This window comes from Hetaerina americana, unplaced genomic scaffold (assembly GCF_022747635.1).
Source record: "Hetaerina americana unplaced genomic scaffold, ioHetAmer1.1.p SCAF_5, whole genome shotgun sequence".
Lineage (NCBI taxonomy): Eukaryota > Metazoa > Arthropoda > Insecta > Odonata > Calopterygidae > Hetaerina > Hetaerina americana.
This window is the reverse complement of record NW_027287095.1, coordinates 83460267-83475961: the sequence shown is the minus strand read 5'-3', so window position 1 is coordinate 83475961 and position 15695 is coordinate 83460267. Positions and strand designations below refer to the sequence as shown.

At 36.0% G+C, this 15695-nt stretch overlaps 1 protein-coding gene across 1 annotated transcript in view; it reads left to right on the top strand.

Moving 5' to 3' along the window:
• Window positions 1–778: 778 nt before the first annotated feature.
• The window catches only part of Spg7 (SPG7 matrix AAA peptidase subunit, paraplegin), a gene marked incomplete at its 5' end in the record, with an annotated part of 34151 nt that continues 19234 nt past the window's right edge, over window positions 779–15695 (top strand). Inside the window, 5 exons of the mRNA XM_071592562.1 lie at window positions 779–841; window positions 1333–1644; window positions 2815–2952; window positions 7528–7767; window positions 14367–14531. Coding sequence (XP_071448663.1) covers window positions 779–841; window positions 1333–1644; window positions 2815–2952; window positions 7528–7767; window positions 14367–14531 — 918 coding nt within the window. The remainder of the gene's footprint in view (window positions 842–1332; window positions 1645–2814; window positions 2953–7527; window positions 7768–14366; window positions 14532–15695) is intronic.

The following is a 15695-nucleotide window of genomic DNA, read 5'->3' as shown; positions in this document are numbered from 1 at the left end:
GTGGCAACTTAAATTGTTCATGCTTTAAGAGCAGTACACTATTGCTTCAAATAGCTGTCAAAGTTAAAGACTGATTTTTGTGACCTCGGCTGGAAGAAAAAGATAATAAGTAAATGATTATCTACCTCTATAAACCTCCTCTGCCATCACCTTATATGCAGATCTGAAATCTGGGTTATCAGGAGTTGGTAAAATATTATATGGAAAGATTACTCTTCCCATTGGAAAGCTAGTGTGCACAATTTTGAACCACCTCAACAAAAAAATATTTTTTGATTTTATAGCTGCCGCGCATCGCACACCTCCAATGTCCACGGAGTATTTCGAAAAAAATTGAATGGGAACAATGGCAACATAACGGCGCTGTTATCTAGTGTTTTGTTTTCTCCGCCGCGAGAATGACGAAATGATTACAATTCTTTGTTTATGTTTTGGTCATATGTTATAAAGTCACGTTAATTTATTTATAAAGACAATGTTTTCAAGAGTATTTTGCCATCGACACCTTTGGAATAGATTGTATAGCTGCGTCCAAGAAAACCTAATTACCGTCAGTAGAAGGGAGAAAAGCTTCTTAAATTATAAATATTTATCCAAAAATCTAAGGTTCTTAACTAGCGGTGAATATTCACATAAAGTTCACAAAAAGGTAAGAAAATTATTATTCCATGTTGATTACCTTCTCCATGAAAACTGCAAGACTGCGTAGTAATAGCTTAACGAAAATCTTACGTAATTTTCTTTAAGGAGAATATGTGTAGTCTTTGTAAAGTCCTGACAAGTTCGGGTGGCTAAGTACCCTTTTCAAGTTTTGGTTGAAGGTCCAAATAATTACATTAAGGCATGTAATAATTTCTGCCTAGGTCGCCTGCTTGCACTTCAAATGAAATGCCGTAAAACTGAGCACTTTAGAGTAATTCTTTTAAATTAACTGGAACCTCTTCAATTATTTAAATTATATGCCTTTAGTGATTGTACCTAAAATCTGTTGCAATTTATTGACCTTGTACCCATATTATCACTCACACGCATGCATATCAATGGCTCGGAAAAATCACTATATCCTAGATGTTGCAAGATGTACAAAAAAACGATAAATTATTCCATTTAGCCAAATAATAATGTAAAGAAAAATAACATGTCAGTAACGAATGATGGTGGCAGTATTTGTAATTTATAATTTGTTCAATTAAATCATGGATAGCACATACATATGTTTGGGAAAAAAAGTTACCAAAACCTGTGAAGCGCTTACTTGGAGTATTGATCTACTTATACAGTTTTTATTTGGAAAACTGTGTTTCTCTAAACTTATTTTTGCTTAATCTACAGGTTTTGCAAGAGTATCGTGCCGTGATCAGCCTTCTTCATCGTTCGGGTTTCTCAGGAGAACACCAAAGATGCCTTTTGAATAATGGAGTTCTATATGCGGCTGGGGATAAAAATCCTTCCACCAAAAGATCAAAATCGGAGTCTAAGAAGGATGCCAAAGAGAGTGATGGAGACAATAAAAGACCTGGTCAGGAAGATGATGATGACAATAAAATAACGTCGTTGTTAGCTAAAGCATTTCTTTGGATGCTAACTGCATACATGCTCATCGCCATCATTTCATTGCTGTTTCCAAACAGTAATCAACCTGAGGTGAGCTAACTAAGGGCATGGGATGCCAGTAGTTACCTAATTAACTTTGAATCTTCACACTATCAACAGTGTCAAGTTGAGGCATAGAAAAATCCAAGCTCATGACACAGAGATGGTGTTTAGATTTCATATAAGGGGTATTCCCCATAAAACAATTAAAAATATGGTGTTCATCGGTACTTTACAATGGAAAATGAGTGTAATGGTAGCTTTCTGGAGTGGACATGGGAGGAGGTTAGTGGAGGCTAGCACAACTGACTCAGGAATGCAAAAAGGGCCCCTAGATTTTTCTCTGTGTACCACGTGGCTATTCAATTCTCTCATTGGGAGCCCCTTCTTGTTTGTCTCTGTCAGATACTCCCAACGGTCCCTGCCGTGTAGCTCTTTTGACCAAACAACACATTCAAGTTATCTACAGAGGACACATTTTCCTGGATTGAGTCTGCAAATTAAATTCAAAACCAGGTTCAAATACCCTAAAACCACATTCTATAAATTCAAATACCGTATGAACAAGAATTTACAGTTCATAAACAAGAATTTGAAATCATTTTATCAAACAGGTTCAGTTCTTTCCTTGATAAAAAAAGAGGAATGAATAAGTTTTATCAAGAATGAATCATCACATGTAATATCGTTATTCTTTTTCCTAATAGTACCAATTTTGGTCTTTTACAAAACCGCTATAGTTTGTATTCAAAATATTTAGTGTACATGTATGATGCAAGTTTATTCCCTGGTTGTGTTATATTTTTGATTGGAACAGTTAGTGATAAATAAAGAAGATGTTTAAATTAGATGATGAACTTGCACCTCAACATGAAGTCAGTGAGATGTTAGATTTATCTAAAATGCATCTGTGGGTGTCAAAGTCATTAAAGTCATTTGCTGAATCATTGAAAATTCCTAAGCTAAGGAATATTTGAAAAAGAAGAGTAGATGAACAGACCTAGACTTACACACTCGGAGGTATTTAAAGGGTAGTTGCATTACCAATAGTGTTTTTGGTTCTCTGTCTTAAATGAATTTCTGCCTTTCCGGCCTGAGCATCGTAGGTTCTGCCATTCAAGAATTTCATAGGTCCAAGAAAAGTTCTGCAAACTTCCTTTCATTGGTGTCCTTTTGCTTGTGATTTGTAATCTAATTTCATTCCTTTTGTCTCTTCCTCAGGTAATACGTTATGTGTCATGGAAAGAGTTTGTGCATCACATGCTTGCAAAAGGTGAAGTGGAGCAAGTGATAGTGCGTCCAGATGCCGACATTGTCACCATTGTGCTTCATGATGGAGCAGTCATCAAAGGAAGAAAGGTACAATGTCTGGATGTGTGCATATGCATTTCATGAAGCTATTCCATGGGAAAGGGATGGGCGTTATTGCACTGACTGTGAAAAGGATGAGGGGAAAGTTATTCGGGGGATTGAATCAGAAGTGGAGGACTTTGAGGCTAAATATGGGTTTATCTCATTTTCATGATTGCAGTGGTATGGCTGAAGATGGAATGCTGAGTAATTTATGAACTTAATTCAGCTATTGATTGGCAATAGGATGTTGAAGACTGTGATAGAGGGGAGAATGTTAGGCAAGTGAGGAAGGGGCAGAAATAGGATAGGGATCTCAAAGAAACTGCGGGAGATGCCGCAACAGTAACTTTAAACGGAGTCATCCTCTAATTTGCATTTCAATGCAGCAATTTCAGAGTGTAAAAATCATTCTCATCATCCCGGTCCAGGTGAATGATTTTTACGCTCTGAAATTGTTGCTTAGGATAGGGATGTTGGATGAAATGAGAAAGGAAGTATACGAAGAAGAAGAGAGACTTGTTGTACAGTGGAATGTTGGGTTGTGTTTTGTTAGGAGGCAAGAGAAATATTAGGTAGTTGTGCAAATCCAAAATCTACCTTAACTGGTAGGATTACCCATAATAATTCAGCTTGTCAGAAGCAAATTTTGATTTGTTTATTAATTTAATGGCGATATTATGAAATACATGTCAACGTAGTACTGTACTTACTGTCACTGACAGTAATGCTGTCCTGGAAAAGATCCACACCAAAGACCATTAGCCTCTACCATTTTGGTAATTTAAGGTTTTTGGAGAAAAATAGAGAATTACGAATTGTGTTAGTTCTGGAATATATTTCTTGCATCTCCTTGATTTTTAAATAGCAGTGAAACAAAATTGATTTTTGTTAACGATTTGAACCGCGAAGTGAAAAGTAAAATTAGGATGTTCGCGGATGACACGGTGATCTATCGGGAGATATCTGGGGATGAGGATCGTTTTATTCTAGAGCAGGATTTAGATTGCATTACTAAATGGTGTTCTAACTGGGGATTGACTCTAAATTATAATAAATGTTCAGTGGTAAATTTCTTTAAAAGATCAACGGCATTTGCTTACAAATTAGCTGGAGGTGACCTAGCAGTAGTTGATACGGTAAAATACCTAGGTGTCACATTCACAAAAGACTTAACTTGGGGGACTCACATACGTAAAGTCTGCGGTCAAGCATATAAAAAATTGGGATTCATTAGACGCATTGTCGGCAAAAGTGACTCGAAGGTCAAGGAACGTTGTTACCACGCTCTTGTAAGGCCTCATTTAGAATACGCATGCAGCGTGTGGGATCCGAGTGAAAAAGGTCTCATTCGGGAAATTGAGAAGGTTCAACGCCGGGCAGCCCGTTTTGTAAAAAATTCCTACGATAAAACGCAAAGCGTCACCGAAATGCTCATGGATTTGGGGTGGGAATCATTGGCTGAGAGACGATTCAATGCAAGATTGAAATTATTAAATAAATTTAGATCCGTATGTTTCAGCGCCGAGGTCTCGCAAATTATTCGTACTCCTACATACATTGGTCGCTTGGATCATGCATATAAAATTCGGGAAATAGATGCCAGAACTAGCCGACTCAAGGACTCCTTCTTCCCACGGACAATACGGGATAGCAACTGCAGGGTTGTAGATAGCAAAAATTCCACTTGCCACCCTCAGCGTCTAAAAAATAATTAGTTGTATTTAAATGCATGCTCTTCCACTAACCTTATGTGTTTTGCTATAATAACCCATTCTTTCCGAATGACCTCATTCGTGTTCTGTTCATCTGTTTTTAAGTTTCCCTTTCAATCCCTCGTCCCTCTCCGCGGGGGCAAATTCCTGCTACCTGCAACGTTGGGTCGCATTCCCTGCCATTTAGAGACTCTTTGGGGTAGAGTGTTTCGTGGTGCATTTTCATGTGGTAGTGATGTTTCAATTTTTTTGCTTGTTGTGTCCTGGCTTCCGTGTTGTAGGATGGCTTTCGTGCTGCATCACGGGGTGCAGTTTTTTAGTTGTTTTGCGGTATATGTGTTTGCATGAGTATTGGATGAAGGGATTTTTGCATGAGTGTGTGCGCTGCTGTGGGTGTAATTTTCCGTGTTTTTTTTTGCATGTGGTATTTTTCTTTTTTACGGTTGGTGACCTAACACCACCCGCCACACGCCCTTGCGGCGGCTTGCGGGGTATTATGTAGATGTAGATGTAGATGAAAATTGATTTTGACTACCTGCTGATTGATAATTTGAAAATTGGGGTGGGTGTTCAATTTTCATGCATATAATTTTTTCCTATCTAATAATTTTCTATTATTGTTGAAATGTGAATAATGCATTTGATGTGCATATACGTATTTGATTATGATATGAATGATAGGAAAAAGCAGTTGTTTTTGTTTTAATGAGAATTGTGCAAGGTTATTGGAGACCAAGCCTGAAAGTTTAAGTTTGTCTGTGGTATGTTAATGCCTCCTTTTGGCTAAATATTCCTATTTACGAGAGTCATACCGAAAACCATTAGCAGTGTTTCAGTGTGTAGCAGTATCCAAGTGTATAGCACGAGTACTTGAAGGGTCACTTTTCCTTTATCCGATAAATAAGTTCACTTATCTTGGCAAAAGCTCATGTCTCAATGTTAGAACATTGATTAGAGAGTAGTATTTCATTTCATTGGTGTTCAGTTTTCAAATATCTTGCAAAGGGAGAACCTCAAACTGAAATTGATTACGACACCAATGCTCTTATAAAAAGTTGTTGTATGGATACTAGAATTCTCAGAATGTAGGCCAAGCATTTTATGCTGGGAACAGAAGCTGGGGATCATTCATCTGGTAACATTTTTATCTGCTGGGGGAAATAAAGAAAAAATGTATGCAATTATCACAGAAAAGCATGAAGCTATTCATAAAGGGAATTGCTGCTAATTTATGAATGAGACCATTTGTGCTCTGGAAGTTTTTTTTTCTCTTCATGATAAATATGAAGTCAAGGAAAAGATCATCGAACAGTCTAGTAGTCCCTTCCTTCTGTAATCCCTTCAGTCTATCATCTATTTGGGTTTAAAAAGGATCAAATGCAAGTCTATCACTATCTACACCTACCCTGAGAAGGGCTAATAATGAATGGTTAGGGTAGAAAGGATGGAGAGTGGAAGAAATGAAATAGCATAGGGTAAAATGAATTTCATCTATAGCTTAACTCTGTGAGCCTCCATGAGTATAATTTTAGGGGGATGTTAATTCTGTTGTCATTAGATAAATAGGTAATTATTAATGTTGGGTTTCATTTTATCTTAAGGAATTTTGAATTGTCCTACAAGATATTTCCTTCAGTTTGATCATGAATTGTGTGAGGGAGAAGGATTCATTATATGTATATTGGTCTATTTGGCAATAATTTTCACATATTACTTGTCATTATGCTCTTGCCTACCAATATAATAATAATAATACATTCTTTATTCATTTTGAAAAATGGTGTTACCATATTGTGTCGGCAATATAAATATTACTTAATATGTAAACATAAGTTCTTAAATGTGATGTAGATTGTCAAAAAAGAATTCATCCAATGAGTAAAGTGGGTGAGCAAGTAACGTGGTATATACCCTATTCTTGAAACCCTGGAACAATTTCGATTGAGTAGGCAGAAAGTTATACGGTCATATGCTTAAATTATGAAAAGTTTTGCAAGTTGATGATAATCTACAATAAGAAGTATATAGATTCGCTTTACCTCTTGTGGTGTAGCTATGGGTATGAGATCTTAATAGGTAAGATTCTAGATTAACTTTCACATGGATCAGAGCCTTAAACATATGTAAACTAAATACAGTCATGATTCCATACCTAATAAAAAAAGTGTGCAGGAATCACGTTGTGGCATATTAGCAAGAGAGCAAATAGCTCTCTTTTGTAGTATAAAAATTTGTTTAACATGTGGGGAATGACCCCATAACTCAACACCATTATTCAAATGACATTGAAAGAAGGCATGGCAACGTGTTAAATGATGCTCATTTGAAATGAGAAAGTTGAGCTTTCCTTACATATAAACAGCTTTACTCTTTATTGCAGATCTGACTGATGTGGGTTTCCCAGTTAAGTTTTGTATAAATATAAATTCCTAGTATTTTAGCTGTTTCAATATCAGTTATTTTTCATTTAAGACTGCATACAATGTGCTGATTTCCTTTTAGTTTAGTTTAATTGTTTAATTTAGTTTAATATCATGGGCTGGGAACTATTCCCTCTTTGTCAGTGTTTGACTCATGAGATTTGTATCTATGTAGTAGTTTAAGTCATGCCAAACCCAAATCTCCATGAAATCAATGAGAGTATTCAAGTTGCCATCATCTGCTGAGTTATGAGCTCATAGAAGTGAACTAGAAGGAGATCTGTACATTACCAGAGCAAGGAGAAATAGATCTGTAAAAGAAATATGTTAATATGGATGGAAACGTCTTCTACTAATGGGCAGAATTAGCTGATATTCTTACTTTTCTTGAATTAGCTCATGCTCTTTATCACTTTTCATTTAGGTTTGATTTGATTTTTCTTTTGCAGATGGAGCACAAGCATTTCCACATGAACATCGCTGACACAAACAAATTTGAGGAAAAGTTGAGACTTGCTGAGCGCCGTCTTGGTATACCAGCCGAAGAGGGATGTGGCGTTCCGGTTATTTATGAGAGAAACTCGGACACTGCTGGGAAACTCCTGGCATCCCTCATTGTTGTTGGATTGATACTGTCTCTGATTTCAAGATCAAGAACCATCCGGCCACCAATCAGCATGGATACTTTTGTAAGCTATTTGTTTGCTTTTGGAATTAATACACCCTCAAGTTTTCTCACAAGGCGAAGCATGAATCTCAAAGCAGGAGGATTTAGAGAGATTATGCTTCACCTCCATTTGGAGAAAAATTCTCCAACTCTTTTGAGTTTGAAGGATTGTGTGTAAAATATGTGATTCAATTTCAAATTGAACAATTTTGGATCACTGGTTCATTTGCAATTTACCATGGGTAAGATAGTCTGCTTTTTTTGTTGTAAAACATCCAAAAGCAGTCATTCAGTGTTATTCTAACTCACATTTTGATATTTGCATTCCATGATTAAACTTAGGATAAACTTAGTGTCTTTGTGGTTCTGTAACTAGTTAAGGGAAGATAACGAGCATAGGTTGGAGGCTTTTGAGATGTGGTATTGTGGAAGTGTGTTTGACAAGGATGAGCAGAATGGTGGGGGCATTAATAATAGATGGGTTGCAGTAGAGAAAGAAGCATTTAGGAAATGGATCATTGAGAAATGTGCATAAGTGTAGATTGGAGGTTTTTGAGATAGGGATGTGGGAAGAAAATGGAAAATTTGAAATGGACGTTAAGGAAAACAAACGAAGGCATGGTAGTGGAAGAGAAAGATGGCTGTTGGGAGAAATTCGAAGAAGGCTGGGGAAGTGGATGCAGGATACACTGAGAGACAATAATAATAATAATAATACATTTATTTGTCCGGAGATTTGTTGCATATTCATACATACACAAATATAGGACACGTCAAATATAATTTTCACAATTTCACAATAGAAGAGATACAATATATAAATATATATATATATACATACCAATACACTAGTATAATTACATATCAATTGTTTAAGCCGGAATTGATGCATTGCGACAATTCAAGGTATTCATTTACAGAATAGAACATATTATTTTTTAAAAGGTTAAACAGCTTTTTCTTGAAAACAGGTACTTTTGTTTCATATTTCATTTCATGGGGAAGTTTATTGAGTAACCTTAAGCCCATTGCTTTGGGCCCATGGGCAGTATTGTATGTCCTGACAAATGGTTGGTGCAGGTCATTGCAGGTCCTTGTGTAGTGACTATGGTAATTGTGGTTGGACTTGTAATGGGAAATATTACCCTTTGCATGTAAGATGACATTAAATATATATATGCAAGGTACTGGTAATAAACCAAGTCTTTTGAAGAGAGGTTTACATGGTGCATTGCAAGGAGCATTGCTCATAATGCGTATAATCCTCTTTTGGATTTTGAAGATTATGCCCGCATGGGGAGAGGAACCCCAGAGATACTGAAAGTAACACGAGAATAAAATTCACCATAGTAAATGGATAGAAGGACCTCTAAATTTACAGAATACCTAATATTTCTAATAAGGAAGCATAGGGAGCTTAACTTGCTGCGTAATTTGAAAATATGTTCCTCCCAAGACATGTTTTTCTGCAGGATTACTCCCAGGAATTGGGTACTGGAATTTTGGGGAATGCTCACACCTTCTACATCTACTGAGATTGCAGATGAAACTTTCTTTTTATTAGTAAAATAAATCAGGCTGGACTTATTTAAATTGGGTTTTAGAAAGTTATGAAGACACCATGCATTGAAAATCTGAGCTACTTCGGCGGCTCTTTCTGTCAAGCTGTCTACTGAGGAGGCTGATACAATGATATTTGTATCATCAGCATACAGTATTGGGTCTATCCCCTTAATGAGCTTAAGATTGTCTGGGAGATCATTGATATAGATTAAAAATAAAATAGGACCAAGTACCGAACCCTGGGGAACACCCAGTGTTACTTCTCTACCAGGGGAAACAAATTTGGAGCCATTTCTTGAGAGCTCAACATACTGATGCCGTTCACTTAGATAAGATTCAATCCATTTGTAGGGCGTGCCTCTTATACCATAGCATTTCAGTTTATATAGGAGTAACTGATGATTGACGAAGTCAAAAGCTTTACTGAAATCGAAAAATAATCCTAAAGTTTCAGTTCTATTATCCAATCCTGAAAGTATTTGATTCACCATGTGATATGTGGCTGTTGTAGTGGACCTTGTTTTCCTAAATCCATGTTGAGATGTGGATAATAGCTTATATGTCTCAAGATATGATACAAGACGTTGATAAAAAACTATTTCAAATATTTTCCCCAGCTGGTTTAACAGGGATATTGGTCTATAAGAATTCATTGCCATTTTGCAACCTTTCCCTTTGTATATTGGCACAATTTTTGCTGATTTAAGAGGGCTCGGGAAAATTCCAGTTTTTAGGGATTCATTAATTAAGAACAGCAGCTGATCCTTAATAGCATTAAACACCTTTTTATGACTATCCCTGGGATGTCATCTAATCCAGGACTAAATTTGTTAGGTAATTTATTGATTATGTTGGTCAGTTCCATGGCTGAACATGGGAATATATATAATGAATTGCATGAGTTAGGAATATGAGAATAATTTGCTGAGTTGACTGAAACTGTGGGATTTTGATGGGATAGATAGAAATCATTCAGGATGGAGGCCATTTTAGAGTAATCTGATATAGCATTACCAGCGGAGTCCTGCAGTTGAAGATCTTGTACATGATGTCGACCCTTTGATTCGTTAATAATTTTCCAAATCTCTCTAGATTTATTGTCTGCATTGGTAAGTCTAAGGTTGTTGAAAGATTTTTTGGCATGCTGTAAGGTTTGGCGATAACTTTTCTTGAGTACTGAGTATTCTTGGCGATCTGCTGGATTTGATTTACTTTTGTAATACACTGCGGCATCTTTCATTTTCTTTGAAAGCCAACGAATTTCATCAGAGACCCACTGACTTTTGTAGTTAACAGAAGAGCTTTTGTTTTTTGTATGCTTCAGGACACGGGGAAAGCAGATTTCAAAGTAATGTAGATAGGTGGAATAGAAATATTCAAAGCTAAGGTCAAAGGACTTAAAGGAAAACAAATCGGACCAGTCATGGGAATTTAATAAGTCACAAAAGGCGATCATATTCTGATCAGAGAAATACCTTTTGTAGTATTTTTTACTTTCTTTGGATGTAGACACAGCAATTGTAGAAAGAAGTGGGTAGTGATCAGATATGTGGGCATTAATGGTATTTGTTTGTACTAGATCAAGGTCGATATTAGTTAGTACATTATCTAAAACTGTTTGCGAACTAGCACTCACTCTAGTAGGTTCACTGTTAGTAGCATTGATGTTGAATGACGTCAGTAAATCCATGAATTCCTTTTTAGCTTTAGAATCGGCCATAAAATTACAATTAAAGTCACCTGTAATTATTATGCAAGGCTCATGGATTGACCTATGGATTATTTCCAAGAGTTTCGTCAGTTTGGTCAGGAAAACGCAAAAGTCACTCTTCGGCGAACGATAAATAGACAGCACATAAAAAACAGTAGTATCCATTTTGAAGCAGGAAACACAGCATTCAAATGATTGTTCTTCATTGAGAAATTCGTATGGGTAACCAATGGGAATATGGGAAAAACATTCAGACAGTAGGATTAAAACACCACCATTTTTGTGAACAGTCCAGCAAAAGGCACTAGCGATGACATACCCAGGCACATGAAGAGAGTCTAGTTCACTCGCATTTAACCAATGTTCGTTGACACATATCACATGGGGTTGGTACTCGTTTACTAGAACCTCGAGGTCCAGTAATTTATTACGTATGCACTGAATGTTTATGTGCAAGAGCTTCAAATAACGGGTTATCCTTCCGGCGCTGGTGGGAGGCGTGGCTTCAAAAAAGAAAAATTTCCCACGAACACATTTTTAGGCCAAAAGGCGGCATTACTGAGGGTATCGCGAAAATCTTGGCGTATGGGATGCTATAGATGGTAATTTAGAGGGAAGAATGCTGGGCAAGCAATTTGAAGGAAGTAAAAGAAAAGGCATTTTGCATGAAATTAAGGAAGGTGAAAAATATGCTGAGGTAAAAATAATTTATTGTGTTGTGGGCTTTAAGGGTAGTCATTGTCATGTTAGGTATGAATGGCTATTGGAACTTTTTAACCAAGGAAGCAATAGAAATGAATGTAAGAAAAAAGAATTACAACCAAGATTCAGGCCCATACCAGGAGTTGCACGTCACAGGTAGCTTTCACCTTTGTTGGTCATGATTTGTTCCAAGCAGAGGCAAAATCGACCCTACATATGTATGTGACTCTTAATGTAAGTCTCTTGATATGTGCCAAGAAAGTTTTGGATACTGGTCCTCAAGGAGATTGAGAAGCAATACAGAAATGAATGGGGCATCAAACAATTTGGAGAAGTTCGGATGCATGAAGAGCATATGACATTTTTTAAGAATAGTTGACCAATCAGGTAACACCTGAGCCAGTCAGTAAGAATACCCCTGAGAGGTAATGCAAATTGGCATTTATTGCCCCGAGGACAATGGACAACTTACCAATTAAAATGTCCCTGGAAGACCAAACCAGTGGAGGACCTAAGAGATTTTCACCCTGTTAATAATTATGTCATTTTTATTGTTTTACCAAGATTAGGATGCAGTTACGTAGATTATTGTGTCATTTGAATTTTAAATGTAAAATATTCATATTTGTTAATCATAAAATATGGAGTCACAAAAAATTCCATGGTATATTCATTATATTCAAATGAACTGGAGATTAAAATAGACTGCACATATTGTTTTATGAGTCTCATTTCAAACTGAACATTTTATGGAGATTTGGCTTTAGAGAGAGAAAATTAAACTGCAGATTCTAGATGGAAAAAATGAAATGGAAATATCTCATATGATTTGTGATTTGTTCAGTAGATCCTTAGGAAAAATATAAAAACAAATTATTTTGGTACATTTATCCTTTGATTTTTCAAAATAATATCCTTTTAGCAATGTACACTTATCCCAGCATTTCTCCGAATTTTTTAAGCCCTCATAGAAGTAAGATTTTGGCAGGTTGTCAAAATAGGCATCCATCTTGGCAATGACCTTGTTTGATGTGAATCATTTTCCCCTGAGCCATTTTATCAAGTTAGGAAATAAAAAAAGTCACTGGGGGCTAAATGTGATGAATACGAGTATTTCCATAATATTTGTAATGGAAACTACACAGGTGTGCCATATTGCAGTGTCTTAGTGGAAGATAATATTTTTCATTGCCAAATGAGGTTTTTTCTTAAATTTCTATGCTCAAGCAGTGCAATATTTATTTTTAATTTATCGGTTATCTACCGATTAAAGGTAGGTTTTTGATAATGAGAATTAATACTTTCCATTTATCATTTTCTTTTTTGCAATTAATCAATGTAGATGATTCTCCGTACATCCCAAAATTTTCATGGGTCTTGTCAGCTGATTTCACTGTCTTTGCTTCCTTGCATCCTGATTTCCCTTAGAAACCCAGTTTCAACAGTTCCTTTTTCTTTGGAGTGTAGTATTCTGCCCATGTTTTGTCCTCAGTAATGTATCAATGCAGAAATTCATCAGGGTTGTGAAAGAAAAGCACAAAACCAACCTCTGAAACATCATACGATCACATTTATTTTCCACTCATAGGAAGAATTCTGTGCTGAGATTTTTTTCACTCCCAATATTTTATGCAAAATGGAAAAAACTGTTCCTTGAGATATGCCGCTGGCCTCAGCTGTTATGTGGACTTTGATTTGTCAATCAGTCCAAACTATATTGTGGATTTTGTTAATCATGTCGGAGGAAGTCACTTCCGCTGGACATCCCGAATGTTGTTCATCATTTGTGAATGTGCAGCAGCATTTAAACTCATTTACCATATTGTAAACAGTCACAAACAAAGGAGTAGATGTGCCATGGACTTCATCCAATTTGACTTTGATCTCTTTCCGTGTTCAGCCTTTTAAATAGAAATGTATAATCACCTCACGAATCTCATTTTTTTTCATTTTCTAAATAAACAGAAGTTTGTTGCTTCAATCGATTATGAAAATGAAATACCGGGCATAGCTGAATCTATAACAGCAGTCTAATGAGAGATGAGGCTTGCTAAAAGAAAAACTTTTCCGATACTACGAGCACCACCTCTTGGATTTTCTAGTGTCATTGAATGACCCACATACTCAACCCAATGAGTCAGTTTAAAAGCTATTTAAAATTAATTTCAAAAGCAATACATTCTGAACTACTCCAACATAATATGAAATGTAGTAATAATTTTTGCTATGAAAGAAATTTTCTATCATTTGAAGTTCCTACATGAACCAACTACAGGCACTTGACACAGGACAGAATTGATGTGTGGCTTTGAGGAACAGGCTTATACTCCTTCCTTAATAGGAAAGGAAGGTCACCAAACTGATTTCATCCTTCCCATAAGTATGGAAGCATTTTAATTTTCACTCTCACACAAAAGTATGCAACCAAATTATCAATTTATGGTGAGATTCACAGAATGCGATTCTATGTCTTTAATCAATTGGTTGGATATAAGTAACATCCAACTATCACTGTGCTTCATGTAAATCCAGCAAAAAATTATTTGAGATATTTTAAAACTGTTTATAAAAAAGCAATGGCAATTATATGAAATGTATGCTTGGAATAAGAGTTAATGTGGATTCTGAACTATCTTCAATTTCAGACTCAGATGGGACGTGCCAAATTCACCCTTGTGGATCCGCTAAGTGGACCAGGCAAAGGTGTGCACTTCTCAGACGTGGCTGGACTGAAAGAGGCCAAGCAGGAAGTGGCCGAGTTCATGGATTATCTCAAGAGACCAGAGCACTACAGAAGTTTGGGAGCTAAGGTACATCCTTTGCCCAAGGATTCAAGGTTGTAATCAGTCAATTATATGCACTGTACACTATGTGCGTTTAGGTGTACCTCACTGAATGACTATTTGCTGGAAGTTAGTTTGTTTAAGCGATAACATAAAATCTCCTCCAATATTCTCTTACTTGGCACACCTTATATCTCTGTAATAATACATTAAACACGAGTAATTTGGTCAAGTATATAACAACACACCTTAAGTGATGCAAAATCATTTTATTTGTGCTCCTCTACAAATTATTGTAATTGAAGAATAATAATTGCCTAATTAAGGTTGGGATCTTTATTGAACTAGGGGTCAATCCCTTCAAGCTGCAAGTTGATTTACAAGTACTCAGAATGAAGTCTTGAATGTTATAGAAAGATTTGAAATTAGCATACTGTATGTAATGTAAATAAAACGGACTGCACGATGTTGGTTTTACCCTGAGCAGACTGCTTATCGCTTTCAGTATTGGTCCCCGGGTATAGATAAAAAGAATGTTCATTGGTAAAACCCAAAAATTTCAGTGGGCTATGAACAAGTTGCAATTGGGATCTATTTTAGTCATTTTTGATTCCTGATTTTTCCATGTAATGTGGATAAACTTTTGTAAAATTGTCTATTTTCCTCATTTGTTATTCACTTAAATCTTATTGTTTCCAAGAGATAAACGAACAATTAACAGTTTTCTTTCAGTACAGTGGAACGTATAGTGTGTATTATTCGTTCTGCAATCTTTCTTGAAAAGCAAAACACTCATTAAGTGAAACAATGTTTTGCAAAAAAATTAATGTAAAATACGATAATGCATTCCATGCTGAAAAAATAGATTACAGTCAAGCCGTATTCATGGAAAATTGTACATTGTTTAGGATCGTGCATCATGTTTATCTTTTCTGTTACTGCAGAATGAAACAACCAGAAGTGCAAACTCTATTTGTAAAAAATAAAAAAGAATCAAAAAAATAGTTAATTATTTATGCTATATACCTAAGTCCTTCGTGATAGAAAGTTGTTTAGAGGCATTTGTTTTTGACTATGCTTCAAAATTTTGTAAAAATGTGACTTAGAATAGATCCGTCTCGTCACAATTGAAAATCTGTTGCATCAGGTAACTCTCAGAATCTAGGAATTCCCCTCTCCTCGTCACTCATT